Source organism: Artemia sp. Qi Xiang Cuo, chromosome 16, assembly GCF_049724085.1.
Source record: "Artemia sp. Qi Xiang Cuo chromosome 16, ASM4972408v1, whole genome shotgun sequence".
NCBI lineage: Eukaryota > Metazoa > Arthropoda > Branchiopoda > Anostraca > Artemiidae > Artemia > Artemia sp. Qi Xiang Cuo.
This window is the reverse complement of record NC_142809.1, coordinates 24759676-24776331: the sequence shown is the minus strand read 5'-3', so window position 1 is coordinate 24776331 and position 16656 is coordinate 24759676. Positions and strand designations below refer to the sequence as shown.

At 34.2% G+C, this 16656-nt stretch overlaps 1 protein-coding gene across 1 annotated transcript in view; it reads left to right on the top strand.

Moving 5' to 3' along the window:
* Nucleotides 1–13544, top strand: part of LOC148942707 (leucine-rich repeat-containing protein 49-like) — a 62891-nt gene extending 49347 nt beyond the window's left edge. The window contains exon 4 of the mRNA XM_089102336.1: nucleotides 13281–13544. Coding sequence (XP_088958462.1) covers nucleotides 13281–13487 — 207 coding nt within the window. The 3' untranslated portion in view covers nucleotides 13488–13544. The remainder of the gene's footprint in view (nucleotides 1–13280) is intronic.
* The last annotated feature ends 3112 nt before the right edge of the window (nucleotides 13545–16656 follow it).

Sequence of the window (16656 nt, the reverse complement as noted above, 5' to 3'; positions counted from 1 at the left end):
ACGTTGGTTAAATAGGGTAAGAATTGATCCCAATCGTTCCTATTGTCTTTTGTATAAATGCTTAATACGTTCGAAAATATTTTATGCCTATTTTCTACTTTACCATTAGCTTGTGGGTGATACGGAGATGTCACCATTTTCTCTATGTTAAGGAAACTCATTAAATCTTTTGTTACCTTTGAAACAAAATTGCGTCCGTTGTCACTTAAAACCTTATTTGGAATGCCAAATTTTAAAAATATTTTCGCCAACACCTAACTTGTGGCGTAAGTGCTTTGATTTTTTAATGCTTTTACAAAAGTAAATCCGGAAAAATGGTCTATAACTGAAATAATACAAGTATGGCCTCTGTTGGAAACAGTCAAACCTCCGCTGGTTCCATATAAGTCAAATGAGACAATATCAAAGGGGTATTTTGCTACGGGGACCCTTCCCATTGGAGGATTAGGATAAGCTTGGGGTTTTTTTCTTAAGTTACACGCTTCGCATGTACTTACAAATTCTTTAAGTTTTGTTATTCCCGACGGCACGTAAAAACATTGTTTTAATTTATGGAAAGTTTTCGTTACCCCTAAGTGTCCACCTATATCTGAATGAAAATATTTGAAGGCATGTACTATTAAGTTGTGTGGTAATACAGGTACTAATGATGCTTAGTTTATATGTGTCTCAGCAGTGACGAATCTGCGAAGTATTTCTTCATCATGGTCAAAGTGAAAATTATCTATCGCTTCTAATAATTTTTAATTTGTCCGACAGCACATCATCATTCACAGCACAACTGATGAGTACAACAAGGATTTCCTTCTTATTTCGATTTCTGTTTATATTTTCTAGAGACAAGGGACAATAGTTAACCTTATCTTCATTTACTGTGTCTTTGACTTTGTTTTTCTTACATTCATGTTTGCTCTTAGCATTGATAGCGTTAACTTCGTTTTCCTCAGCTTCCGACGGAATATATTCTGGGAATCTACTCAAAAAGTCACAAGCTGCATTTTGTTTACCTTTAAAAATTTTCATATTCGTAATCTAGATCTTGGATTTTCATAATCCATCTAGCTAGAATTCCCGTGGGGTTTTTAAATGTGCGCAGATACTGCAAGCTTTTATGGTCTGATCGTAGTATAAATTTTCTACCAATTAAATAGTGTCAAAATTTGTCCAAGTGGTGGATTATAGATAATAATTCTAAGTTTGTGGCGGAATAACTACTTTCGCCTTTTGATAAAGTTCTACTCGAATAGCATGTAACTTTTTCTATTTGTTTTTGTTTAGGCGTTCCCTCTAGAGGATTAGGGTTTTCTACCGGGATTATTTGCGAAAGAATAGCGCCAATGCCCTTTGAACTAGCGTCGGTTGTGACCGCGAATTGTCCGTTTTCGAAATCAGGAAGTGATAATATTGGTTCAGAAGTGAGTGCCTTTTTGAGATGGTCTAGGGAAGTTTGAGCTTCTTGGGACCAGATAACATTTTGGGAGTTCCCTTTATTTAATTCCGTGAGGGGTTTCGCAATTTGGGCGTAATTGCGCACAAATTTTCTGAAGTAACCAGTAAGACCTAAAATTCCTCTTAATTCTTTCATAGTTCTAGGGGGTTTGATGTTTTCAATACATTTTATTTTCTCTGGGTCTGGGAATATCTCTCCTTTTGTCACTACTACTCCTAAAAATTTAATTTTAGGTTGAAATAAATTTACTTTTTCAGGCTGGCGTTTTAAGTTGCCCTATCTGAACTTTTCAAACACATTAGTAAGTGTTGTTAAGTGTTTTTCAGTGTTTACTCCCACGTATATGATATCATCAACAAAACGAATGATATTTTTTAATTCTCTTAATATATGCAATAAGGGTCTACATAGCGCGCTTGAAGTTGTCTTAAGTCCAAAAGGTACTTTCAAATAATCATATGAGCCACATTCAGCTGTTGAAAATGCAGTTTTGTGGACATCTTTTTCTGCTAATTTCTCCGGGTGGTAGCCATGAGTGACGTCCAAACAAGTAAAAATTTAGTTTTTGCTCGAGATAGAGTCAGGGGTTTTATATATTCTTGGTAAGGGAGATTTATCGCTAACTACTTGTTTGTTGAGGGCTCTATAATCTACTACAAGTCAAAGATCACCATTCTTTTTTGGTACCAAGATCACTGGTGCAGAATACGGACTTATACTGGGGCGTATAATTTAATTTTTTCTAATTCATGGATTTTATTTTTTAACCATTCTTTGTGCTTATATGACACACGATAAGGCTGTTTTGCTACATAGTTACCAGTCATTAAAGTTGAATGTTCATTAAAGGGTATCAGTCCGATGTTCTCTTCAGATGCGGAAAATACAACATTAAAATTCCAGAGTAATTCGCATGATTTGTTTTAAGTTCTAAGTCAGTAATGAGATCCATATTAAATTTTTATGGGAACTCTGATCTAGTTATAGTATATTTGTTAATTGAGGTTTTAATGCCGTTAACAAGGTTTCTTTTGGAATTCTCCTATCCATTTAAATCATTTTCCGATAAAACTTGGATTTGGACTAAACAAGTCCCCTTTTTTATTGTAATTGTATCATTTTTGTGGTTATTAGTTACCCAAAAAAAATCTTCTCTTTTTTCGTAAGATAAAAGCTGTTCCTCATATTGCAGATTTTCGGGAATCTCAGATGGGGTTGCAAACCATGTTTCAGATTTGAAATTCATTGGTTCAATCATCTGTGATATTTAAATTTTTTTCTTCGGTTTGCGAGGGACTTGCGTGTTCCTTATCGCGAATGTGCAATGTTTCTCTTTATTTTCCTTATTTATTAGATTCTTACTGGCGCTATGTTGCGTCATTGCGGCATCTTGCTGCGTCACGTTGGGTTTTACTATGTTTTTCCATAATTCCGCTATTTTCTTAATTTCGCTTGATCTATACTGTCGCATATCTCCTATTTAATTTTTGCAGATTCAATACATTTATTACTTAAATTTACATCATCTCTACGATGTGTCTCAGAATAATTTAAAAAGTTTTTGGTAATACCATGTCCTCTATGCGAGACATGAGGTTCAAAAGATTGCGACATTATACCACCAGAAATTTTATTTACTGTTACGTTGTCTTCGTAACCTCCGTTACAATTTCTTAAGGTAGAAATTTCTTTCTCTACCTTAGCCGGGTAGACAAGCCTTTGGTTAGCCACGTCTAATAGTACTCTATTAAACCTTAAAAATTTGCGCAAATAATGGCTTCGTACGGAAAGCTATCGCATACTCTAAAATTTTTCGGAAGGATTCTATCATCCCTCTGTACGTTTAGGCGAATTGAACCTTTTGCATCCAATTTATGCCCTGTCACGCTAGTTAGACTGGGATTATTAGAGTTCCTCTGTCGCCTAATATGCAGAGGCACCATATTAATTACGCATGAGCTTATGATACTAACTGTAGCTCCACTGTCAACTAAAGCTTCAAAGTAAACCTTTGCTACACAAAAATCATTAAATATAGGTAACTTGTTAATACTATCACTACAAGACGGTACTACTATCAGTTTGGACCTATAAAACATTCTAGGAACCGTCTGGGTCCAATTTATTCTTCCGAGGGGCCTGATACGTTTCCCCGTGGATTTATTTCGTACGTCGGTGTCTGTAATAGAGATTCAGACACGTGAGATTCCGTAGGCATATCTAATTGATTTACATTTGTCTGCCTACGCCATGTATTATTACTATAGATTGGATTTCTTGCGCCAGTGCCGGATGTTGGCGCTGACACCAAATACCGTTGGTTTGAAAAATTTGTATTTCCCGTCGGCCGATACTTATTTTGTCTATTGGGGGGAGGGTTATACAAATTTGGTTGGTACGCGTGGTAAGGTACTGATTGGCGCAATCTTCCCTGGCTATAGCCTAGTGCACCACCGGCGCTAAACTTTATTCTTGCGAACAAATGGTTGCCATAATTTTGCATACTGCCGACAGCAATTCTTGGTGTGCTGTGGGGGACATAACGGCACTCCCTCGCAATGTGCCCAGGTCGATTACAAATAAAGCATCGTATTATTGCATGGTTATTTTAATAACTACATTGTTTGACGGGCTGTAAACGTACTGTTTGCTGCCTAGTGGGCTCTTGCATTCTATTTTTTTGAGACACCGGGGGGCTCTCCCTTGAAAAGAAATTGGGAGACGCCTGATCGCCCTTGAAGGCCAGGTTTGCGTTTTATTCGCCTAGGCTATTTATTTTGCTTTACTGTGATTAGCCACCATTGTATCAACTTCGATCAATCACTCTACCTCCTGAACTACAAGAGCCAACTGCTGAATATTTTTGGATATTACCATTCTATATAGTTTCGGGGATTGTCCTTGCAAAAAGGTACGCAATATGACTTTTTCATATAGCTCTTCTGAAGCTTCTACGTATTTTGCTTCTACTGAAGTACATATATTATCAAAATATTCTCTTTTATTTTGTGAATGGTCAAAGCATACCATTCCGTTTTTTAATTTATTTGTAGAACTGGTTTCGATAAATCTGTCTTTAAATGCCGGTAATAATTTGTCCACCGTATTTATTGGCAAGTTGGCGTCATTACCTATAGCACGTTCAATCTGTTTTAGAAAGGTTAAGGCCTGGCCTTTTAATCTTAATAGAAGCATGCCAACTAACGTTTCTAGCTCTGTTTTTGTTAATTCTACAAACTGGGCCAATTGGATAATAAATTCGTCAACGTCCGATTGTCCATTGTACTGTGGAATAGACTTTGTTATTTCTACATTTTTCGCGAACAACTTTTGCTCCTTTAATTGTTCGTCTAAATCTTCTGACATTTCTTTTTTTTGCGTTTGAATAACTCAGAATAAATTTATTTTCTCACTTAACCTATTTTGGGGTTGGCTATTATCTCATATGAGATATTTTAAAGGGTTTCCTGTAGTAGCTTAGCGGTTATAGGCCTAAATACTTTTTATTATATGTCTGTACCTCTCCAATAATTAAATTTAAATTACAAAGTTTATAGCCTAACTAGTTCACATGATTTTCATGACTGGGCTTATTTGTGGTCATAAATATTGGCCGCGTCAAATGTAATATTATGCTTTAAAGCTGTGAACTTACACCATATAAGTTCTTCAATAGTGCCACTTATAGCGCTATAGATTGTGCCATCGAGGCCTGCGCCACAACAATGGGGAGTAAGGCATATTTATTACCGCGCCGTTTCCGCCGGGTGAATTTTTCTTAGGTCGAGTGATAGGCTAAGCAAACTATAAATATGCTAAGAAAATCAAAGGTTTCGCCGGGTAATTTTACGATCGCATCGTCCGAGTCGTTATAGCTTATCTCGTGCTGTCGAGGGCTGCACCGGCTGCAAAAAGGGGGGAGGGTAGATAAATGGGTGACCACGCCACTCGCTGAACGCGAGAAAATAAAATATGTAATTATATAAATGTAACCTCTTTCCTCGGGTTATCTCGAAGTCAATTACTTGTTATATTATATAGAAATCAGATCCCTCTGGTAGCGCTACCATGGAAGTATGCGAACTAATTACCTGTCGTGTGACTAGATACAGACATATAAAACAAAATAAACACAAATAGAAGAGTAATAGATTTATTGTAACTTACATTTTGGGTGTACAACAGGGCTCACTGCAATTGGCGGCAAATAATAACCAAGTCTCTACAATGACTGTATAATAATTCTGTCGATAATAAACAGAGCACGAAAAATACTTTTCTTCACTATATATCGTAAGTCCTGATCATGTGCCGTGGGAGGTATCCCACGATCGCCCTAATTCCAGAGGTGAGCCAATCCCTCAATCCAATCATCTGTCTTCAACATTTTTGATGAATTTAGACGTTCACACACTCTTACAACTTAGACTTCCTGCAAAAACATTATATTTTCTAGTTTTTTTTATTACCACTCTTCTCGGTAAAATTCAAAGCTGGATAGCGCCGTTGATCGTCTGAGGCTAAGATGCAATTTTTCTCTTTGCTGATTAAGGACTTTTCTTTTTTTTGAAACTAGATTTAAACTTAATTAGAGGAAGTCGGAATTATCTTTAAAAGGAAGGAACTTTATTTTTTTGTGTTTTAAATATATCATATTTTACTCACGGTACGGTTGTAAGGGTTTAAATCTAGGCTGTTTCTTATATACTATTTGGGATTTTCAGTGAATCGAAATCCATAAAAGATTCATTTTCTCTAAAATTAACAGATGGTTAACTTATCCGAAAAGGGAAATGAACAGCAGTAAATGTAGCAGCGATAGTAGTATTAGTAGTAGCATGCACATATTTCTTTTTGGTCAATAATTCTTCCCCTTTAATACTTTTCTGAAATTTCCAAGTTAATGCTCAAATCCACTATTAGGATACGCTCTTTTGACAGTTTCCATGCCCATAGTGTGTTTTCAATTAATTCGAATTTTCCCTCACTATTTCATATGTAGTACTGAGGTTGTATTAGTAGTCGTGGTAGCAGTACTAGTGGTGGTAGTTTTCGTAATAGTAATAGCGTACTTATATTATATTTTTCGTCAATTGATCATCTTACCTATCATTTTCTGAAAGTTCCAAATTAATATAATCTGTCATTCCTGAGGTACCACCTTTTGGTAGTGATTATACACACTCAACCTTCTCTGAACGGCTCGCCTGAAGGTCCTTTGTATTTTTAGAAAGTAAAGGTCAAACTTGCATACCTTTCTAAGTAGCATATGCTATATGTAAACAGTGAACGAACTGCATAACTTAAAGATCTTGATCTGGGGGCGTTGAGGGGGTTGACATCCCAAAAGAAATATTTATACGATCTCTTAACAATGACTTGGGATTTTTTGGGACTTATTAATTAAAACTTATTCAAAAAATTATTCATTTTTTTCTTTTTTTTTATTCATGCGGCAATATCGATAATGCTCTATGGTTGCTCGTAGACAGTACGCAACTGTCCCAGTCGTACTCTATGGTTGTTTATCGACGCTACCTAGTTTATTGTATATATTAAATCAATAATTTTCATACATTGGAAGGATAAACGACTGCATCATATTTAAAAAAATGAAAATGAAACATTCGAAGAAAGTGTGTGAACACGATAAAATAATCGTTGCGTTGAATGCTGACAAGAAGAAATACTTGAACTATAAAACAAGCATTAATGGAGATCTTGTTGGAATTACATGCGTACGTTGTTGTGACAGCGAGGGCCTAAATTCCTTTGGAATAGCCAAGAATTTCCATCTTGTAAATGGCGGATATGCAAGAATATCATTTCCAGAGAAGTTAGTGCTCAAAGAGAATGCAAACATAAAAATAATCGGCGAAGATGGGGGACGACGGCTTGCTACTTTTGGTGGTAACACGTTACCTGCTGATAGATCCTATCATAACCATTCTGGTGTTAGCATTGCAAAGAACACAGGTATACTGCTACACTAATGTCCTTAACCATATCTTGTCTAAGTGCCAAAACTGTTGCCTGTTCAAAAATAATGTGATAATAAACAGTGAAATCACAGGCAAAATAAAGAGGGTATTAGTAGACAATATCACTAATGAATATAAAGATGAATTGATGGCAAATAATTCGCAAGTGAACATTATTACTACCATTGATCATATACCAACAAATATAGTTAATGAACCCACTAACACCAAAGACCAAACGCACATTGAACCTGTAGCTGACACCCCAGTAAAAATTGTGTATGACTAAAATTAGATTAATGATTATTCTACTGATTACAAACTAAGAGAAGAGAGTAGCTACATTATAAAGCGAGTACATGATGAACTATTTTATGGAACAGATTCAAAATGTCCAAAGTTGTTCAATAATATTAATAATGTATAACAATATATGTAAGATATTTTTTATGTCAATATTCTACATGTCGTTATTTCAATAAAAATATTTTATATATTACTTTGTTATATTTCTATTATTGTTAGGGAGCACTAGAAAATCGAAAGTTTAAATCAGATGTATCTTAACCGTGTGTATTCTTATTAATCAAAAATAAAACCCAAGTTTCTTAAATGATCAAATATTTTTAATAGATAAGATATATCTTAACCGAGTGTATTCTTATTAGTCAAAAAACGTAACTCAAGTTTCTTAAATGATCGAATATTATTAATAAATCAGATGTATCTTAACAGTGTGTATTCACATTAATCAAAAATAAAACCCGAGTTTCATATATGATCAAATAATTTTTGCAATAGCTAAAAGATATCTTAGCGAAGTATATTCATATTATTAAAAAAAACTCAAGTTTCTTAAATGATCAAATACTCGTAATAAATCAGATATATCTTAACCGTGAGTATTTTTATTAATCAATGATAAAACCCAAGTGTCTTAAATGAGCAAATATTTTCAAATAGATGAGGTGTATCTCAACCGAGTGTATTATTATTATTGATCAAAAATAAAACTGAAATTACTTAAATGATCAAATATTTTTAATAAATCAGTTGTATCTTAACCGTGGGTATTCTTATTAATCAAAAGGAAAACCCAATTTTCCTAAGCGATCAAATATTTTTTATTAGATGATATGTATCTCAATCGAGCGTATTCTTATTAGTCAAAAATAAAACTCAAGTTTCTTTAATGATTAAATATTTTATAATAGATCAGACGTATCTTAAACGTGTGTATTCTTGTTAATCAAAAATAAAACCCAAGTTTCTTAAATGATTAAACAGTTTTTTTTAACAGATCAGATGTATCTAACCGAGTGTATTCTTATTAGTCAAAAATAAAATTAAGTTTCTTAAATGATCAAATATTTTTTTATTAAATAAGTTGTAGGCCTGTACTAAACATGAACATTCTTATTAATAATAATAAAACCCAAGTTTCTTAAACGATCAAATATTTTTGATAGATCAGATATGTCTTAACCGTTCATATTCTTATTAGTGAAAAATAAAATTCAAGTTTCTTAAATGATCAAATATTTTTAATAAATATAATGTATGTTAACCGTGGATATTCTTATTAATCAAGCATAAAACCCAAGTTTCTTAAACAATCAAAAATTTTTTAATAGATGAGATATTTGTCAACCGAGTGCATTCTCATTAGTCAAAAATAAAACTCAAGTTGATCAAATATATTTTATAAATCAGATGTCTCTTAAATCTGTGTATTTTTATTAATCAAAAATAAAACCCAAGTTTCTTAAATGATCAGATATTTTTTTAATGGATTAGATGTATCTTAACCGAGTGTATTCTTATTGATCAAAAATAAAACTCAAGTTTTATGAATGATCAAATATGTCTCTAACTCAAAAGAGAATCCGGTTCATATCTCAAAATCATGTTTGATATTATCAAACATCTTGCAATACATTATCAAAATATCGAATGGTATAATGAGAATCCTCTATGATGCTATCAAAATCATACATGGTATCGTCAAAATCACACAAGCTGTTAACAAAACATGGCACAGTATTATCATTTCTTGTCGAATATTATCAAAACCTAATGCAATCATGGAGTTTAACTTTTAGAAATCTATTGTGTAGATCAACCTCAGCTACACAATTAGTTTGTAATTAGCAGTGTGAGATTCATTTGAAAATTAATAATGTGGAAAAAAATCGCAACCAAGTGCTCCCAGCTTACCACACCCCTGGGTACCCGCAGCGAACCTGGCTACTTTCAACCAACCTAAAATCATCAGAAACGAATCAAGTGCTGTCATCTTTTCCGCTCTGCATATAGATGGTGGCACTGCTTTTCACCCATACTTGTAGATGGCAGCACACCCACTCAGACACACAGGCATAGTGAGAGAGATAAGAAAAAAGATAGGTTCATATAGGTTCACTTAACATGGCGCGCCAGTTTCTTAAACGATCAAATATTTTTGATTAATCAGATGTATCATAACCGAGTATATTCTTATTAGTAAAAAATAAAACTCAAGTTTCTTAAATGATTAAATATTTTTAATAAATCAGGTGTTTCTTAAACGTGTGTATTCTTATTAATCAAAAATAAAACCCACGTTTCTTAAATGATCAAATATTTTTTGATGGATCAGATGTATCTGAACCGAGTTTATTCTTATTTCTCGAAAATAAAGCTCAAGTCTCATAAATGATTAAACATGTCTCTAATTCAAAAGAGAATCCGGTTCATATCTCAAAATCATGTTTGATATTATGAAACATCTTGCAATACATTATCAAAATATCGAATGGTATAATGAGAATCCTCTATGATGCTATCAAAATCATACATGATATTATCAAAATAAGAGAAGTTATTAACAAAACATTGCTCTGTATTATCATTTCTTGTCAAATATTATGAAAACCTGATAGCAATCATGGAGTTTAAATTTTAAAAATCTATTGCGTAGATAAAACTCAGCTACACAGTTCGTTTGTAATCAGAAGTGTGATGTTCATTTGAAAATTAATAATGTGGAAACAAATCGCACCCAATTGCTCCCAGCTTACCACACCCCCGAGTACCCGCAGCCAACCTGCACCCCACTACCTGCAACCAACCTAAAATAACCCGACACGTATCAAGTGTTGGCATCTTTCCAGCTCTACGTATAGATGACAGCACACCTTTTCACCCCTACTTATAGACGGCAGCAAACCTGCTCGGACACACAGGCATAGTGAGACAGACAAGCAAAAATTTAGGTTCATTTAGGTTCACTTAACATGACGCACCATGTTAAGTGAACCAAAATGAACCTTACTTTTTGCTTATCTCTCTCACTATGCCTGTGTGTCTTTTTGCCTGTGTCTCAATAGATAATCCAATTTAGAACTGAACCTGACTCTTTTTCCGACAAATCTACCCCTCCATCGATAGTTCACTAGTACTAAAAGAGGCATAACCCTCCATTCAACTTAATAATTTGTCTTAATAGTCCAATTGAGAATAGAACCCGACTCTCTTTCCTACAAATATACCCGTGCATAGATAATTCACAATCACTGAAAGAGGCACAACCCTTCATTCAACTCAATAATTGTCTTAATACTTCAATTTAGAATAGAACTTGACTATTTTTCTTACAAATCTACCCATCCATAGATAATTCACTAGTACTGAAAGAGGTATAACCGTCCATTCAACTCAATAATTTGTCTTAATACTCCAATTTAGAATAGAACCCAACTCTTTTTCCTGTAAATCTAGCCCTCCATAGATAATTCATTAGTACTGAAAGAAGTATAACCCTCCATTTTACTCAATAATTGTCTTAAGTCTCCAAGTTTGAATAGAATCTAACTCTTTTTCTACAAATCTACACCTCCATCGATAATTCATTAGTACTGAAAGAGGCATAACCCTCCATTTGACTCAATAATTGTCTTTATACTTTAATTTAGAATAGAACCCGACTCTTTTCCCTACAATTTTACCGCTGCATAGATAATTTACTAGTACTGAAAGAGGCATAACCCTCCATTCGACTCAAAAATTGTCTTAATGCTCCAATTTAGAATAGAGCCCGACTCTTTTTCCTAAATATCTACCCTTCCATAGATAATTCACTAGTACTGAAAGAGACATAACCCTCCATTCGACTCAATAATTTGTCTTAATACTCCAATTTGGAATAAAACCCGACTCTTTTTCCAACAAATCTAAGCCTCCATAGATATTGCACTAACACTGAAAGAGGCATAACCCTCCATTCGACTCAAAATTTGTCTTCAAACAAATATATCCCTTCATAGATAATTTATTAGTACCGACAGAGGCATAATCCTCCATTCAAATCAATAAGTGTCTTAATACTCCAATTTAGAATAAAACCTTACTCGTTATCCTACAAATCTACCCCTTCATAGACAATTCACTAGTACTGAAAGCGACATAGCCCTTCATTCGACTCAATAATAGTCATAATACTCCATTTTAGAAAAGAACCCGACACTTTTTCTTACAAATCTACCCCTGCATAGATAATACACTAGCACTGAAAGAGGCATAACCCTCCATTCGACTCAATAATTGTCTTAATACTCCAATTTAGAATAGAATCCGACTCTATTAGTATTCTTTTCTCGACGCCTATGACTTTATTAGTCTCAATTTTAGGCACTCCAATGCCAAAAATATTTTAGATTAGCCATACTCCACATTTTGGTACTTGTGTATTATAGCGACCATTGCCAAGAAGTGAAGCTTGGTCAATCGAATCAGTCGAGTTGTCAGCATGATTATATTCCAAAATATGTCATATATCACACATAACGGCTGTGTCGAAGTATGGCACCATGGTGGTGGTGGCAGATTTTATATATTAAAACGGTATAGCATGACTACTGAAAAACCAAAATCAATGGAGAAGGATCAGAAGAACCTGTAGAAGTGATCAATATATTTTTATTCACTTTTATTTAATAAACGTTATAAATCCATAGTTATGATGAATCTGCGTGTTATAGGCATTGTATAGTTCAGAAATTTTGATGTAATTGGGGGGAAGGGTCAAAATTATGGGTGGAGGGTGCTTTGGAGGTTGGGTCCTTGGTTCTTAGGGTCCTCGGAGGTTCAAATCCATAACCAGCTCACTACTTGATGTCTAAGTATTTCTATGGATTGTTCTGAATTCCTATATTAAAAACTTTTCTCGGCATCCGCGACTTTATTAGTTTAAACTTTAAGCTAACTCAAATACTAAACATTATTTTATAGTGGCTACACTCCTCAGTTGGTACTTGTGTATTATACCAACTGCAGGCAAGAAGTGAAGTTAGGTCGATTGAATCAATCGAGTTGTGAATGATTGAATATATTCTAATCATATTCTAATATTTATGTCCCGTTGCGTGGCAGTAACTATTCCCTCAGACGTACCTTTAGTTGCTAAGCCATTAAACCTTTACCGGTTTCATTCCATTGAAATAAAAAATTCTTATTATTGTCATCTTGGTTTCACCCGATATTCAAGTGCTTAATTAAAACCAGTTAATGATATTATATACCGGGCGCACATCTTAATTTTAATCATTGACCTCTAGGCTCTTGGTCCAGTATTGTATATCATTATAGGCCGAGCAAAACGTGTTCTGGTTGACTTGTACGATGTATACTCAGTTGTTTCCCCTAAATAGGCCGAGTATAACGTGTTCTGGTTCTTATACAATGTATCCCCAGTTGTATCTCCAGTAAGTCAATATACTATGCCAATTTTAATAGCTAAATTTTATGTGTCACATTTTGTTGATTTTTTTTCTCTCTTTTATCCATTTACTATTAATAACGATAACTTTTAGGACGAAGCAAGGCAAGAAAGATCCAAGGTCATATGTCAGCTAATATCTGATGGCTTAAGAATGGAAGAAAACATAACTAAATTTGAAGGATCCTGGGATCACATTCTTGAAGGCTTGGTAAAATCCTCTGTAAAGGATATGATAAATATAGATAATTATAAAAGCAATTGCTTGCAAAAATTGAAAGATGAGATTAAAATCAAATAGAGAAAGTTATTTTATTATTATTCAAGTCATTTTATATTTTTTTGCAAATAAATTCTTTAATTGATTTATTTTATATATATATATATATATATATATATATATATATATATATATATATATATTAGTAGTAAGTCATATAAAGGTTTCCCCAGTGATTGCGTAATATGCCTTGCCACGGGCCAGGAATCTATATATTTGAACCCTACACCTGAGGCAAATATCTGTGTGTAGGTTTTCAACTAATTGGGGTTACCTGGGTCATTTGCAAAGAGGTAGCATTTCTATAGTAGCTAAAGCAATTTGAAATATCATATGGAATTTGCTTCAAGGTATATACTGTGCGTACGTGCCCGTACCAGACAGGTTGGATATAATCTGTTCTGATTCAAGTTTTTTCAGACATAATTAACTGAATTTTTATTTCATGTTATACAAGTTTTTTTTTAGGTTAGATCCGTGTTGGAAAAACTGGTATATCTTTTTAGTTTTCTTTACAATTCATATTAGTAAGAGAATTGAATTCAAAGAGAATAGTTTTTATTTGCAAAGGATATTAGTAGAGGAATAAAATGAGTGGTGCATTTACATGATTGGATATTAATGATGGAGCTAGCAACAGTGATGAAATTACTTCTTTAGTTTACGAGATTTGCGAATTTTTTGCGAAGAGGTATTATCATAATGGTATTGTGATGGTTAAGAATGTAAGGTATGAAATTTGCCCATTGTTAGCGTTGGAAAGTATAGCCTACGGATTTGTTTTTGTTGGGGGCGGGAGATTTTTCGCAGGGGCGATATTTCACAGGAAGAACTTTCAGTAGGGAGGGAGGTCCCGGGTGTACCCATTCCAGAGGACATTTTACACAGGAGATTTTGCCAGATTTCATTGTACTTTCCAGGATTTGTCGAACTTTCTCTTTGGCGACTCAATTTTACAGTTGGAGATCTCCCAGTGGAAGTGTACGAGGTAAATCTACCGCAGGGTTGACATCGTCTGGGGGGTTTTTCTGTGGGAGATGGGGTATTTTCTTCAGAAAAAAGTCTCCGTGGGAGAATTTTTCCTGTGAGAATATTTCGGTGGGGCGGGGGAGATGTCCAAGAAAAATTTTCCGTGGAGGGGGGATTTCGGGAATGATTTGAAAAAACAATCACATACTAATATAAAAAACAAACCTGTCTGACGTGAAAGTCGGCCGAGGATAATCGTCCAGGCATACGGGTTCTAAGTAACATTTCCGGTGTATATTATATTTTACAATTTCATTTTTTCAAGGGGAAGGGCCGGGGGGTGGTGAACTTACACCGGGAGTAACTTTCCATGTAAGTCTTGGTTGGGTGATTATATGAAAGGGACGAGGGGGGGGATTTAAAGACATTAACTTAAAACCTCTCTGACAATTAATAAAAATTTTTTTAAACTGGTAGTAAATAGAAAGATAAAATCCTAATACGAACAGAAATCATTCTGTATATGAGGGGGCTACCCCCTCCTCAATACCTAGCTTTTTACGCTAAAGTGTGACACCCCAATTCATTAAGAAAGACTCGCCTGAAACACAAGGGCCTGAAATTAGATTAACAAGCATTTTCAAACTACGAATATTGCTACTTAATTTTAGTTGAAGAAATTGCTCTATATTTAATAGATTAAAGGTTAAACAAAAAATTCTAATTATGATGATAATTAAAAATTTTTTTCTTTTCAGTTTTTGCCAAAAACTTTTGTATTTTTTCTGTTAACCAAATGGGAAAAGGAGGAAAAAATCCGTTGTCAAAATAATACCAAGAGATCGTACATACATACATAGATTCTCATGGGACTGTGGGTTTTAATTGACAATAGCTCAATTAGTGTCGACTTAGTGTTTTACCCTCGGCAGCAGGGTTGCCACCACAACGAAATAAAAATCACCAGTATTTCACTAAGAAAATCACCAAAAATCACCATTTTTTCACCAAGAAAATCACCGAAAATCACCAATATGTCATCAAAATCACTCAAAAATCAACGAAAATCAGTGGTCAAGAATAAGAGTCTTCACATCAAAAAGACGCTTCGGTCATCCTGAGCTAAAAAGTTATATTTTTCAAAAGAAACTGATCAAGAAGGAAAAGAATTTATACCAGCAATCAGAATTCTAGACAAAACTGAAACTGTGACCTTAAAATTCGGTTTCTGGACATAAAGAACCTTTTTATTTATTTAATTACTACTTTACTTTTCTTTGTCTTTACTTTGCAAAATCTTTTCTTTTCTTTTTACTAGGTTTACCTTCAAAAGAATAATCACAATACTTCTCTTTTGTCATCAAATCGAATTTCATTTAGTTCTGAGCGTTTTTAATTCCCCCTGCCATAGTTGGTGTCATTAACGGTAAAATTTAGCTCTGGAAAATACCACTTTTTGGTCTTCGAGTAGGGTGGTAGCAGCCCTGCTCGACAGTCATAGCTATTCTGGTCGTTTTATTTTTGAACTCTAGTCGACTTTTTGTAAGTCCCTTCACTGAGTGAGTACCCAGAGCTTAGTCTGTAAATAATTTACAGGTTATTACTTTGGTGGTATTCTCCATTAAAGTAAAAAAAAAACACCGTCGAATTTACTCATAAGATTTTTGGACCTTTTCAGAACGACAGAAAGCTCAGAGATAGATCGACTACAGGATTCAGGATCTGAGCATAATAATAGATGTTGACATTCTGTCGACAAAGACTAATTAGAAATTCGAGTCAAAATGAATCCAAATAGGCTTTAACGCACATTTTTTCTATCACGTCGACAGAGCTAACAGTACATTGTGATTTAAAAATTAAAGGTTATTAAATGTTTCACAAGTTCAAAACGGTTAATAGACGACTCGAATTTCACTTTAAGCAATTGTAACAATAGTAGATTTTCAACAGATGATAAATCTTCCATCAAATCATGATTAGAAAATACACTTTCAGATCCAGCATTCCAGGGACCACACACTTTCATATTCAGCATGTAGGAGAACCCTAAATGTTCACTCCCTAAAAAGGTAAGTTAACCCTAAATAGCTATTGGTTAATGAACTGTAATCTGTTTGAGTATGATAAAAGCTTGTGGAGTACTACATTACGTTATATAAACAGACTGGAGTTATATGATAGACTGATTACACCACTTAATAATACTGGTCGGGAACTG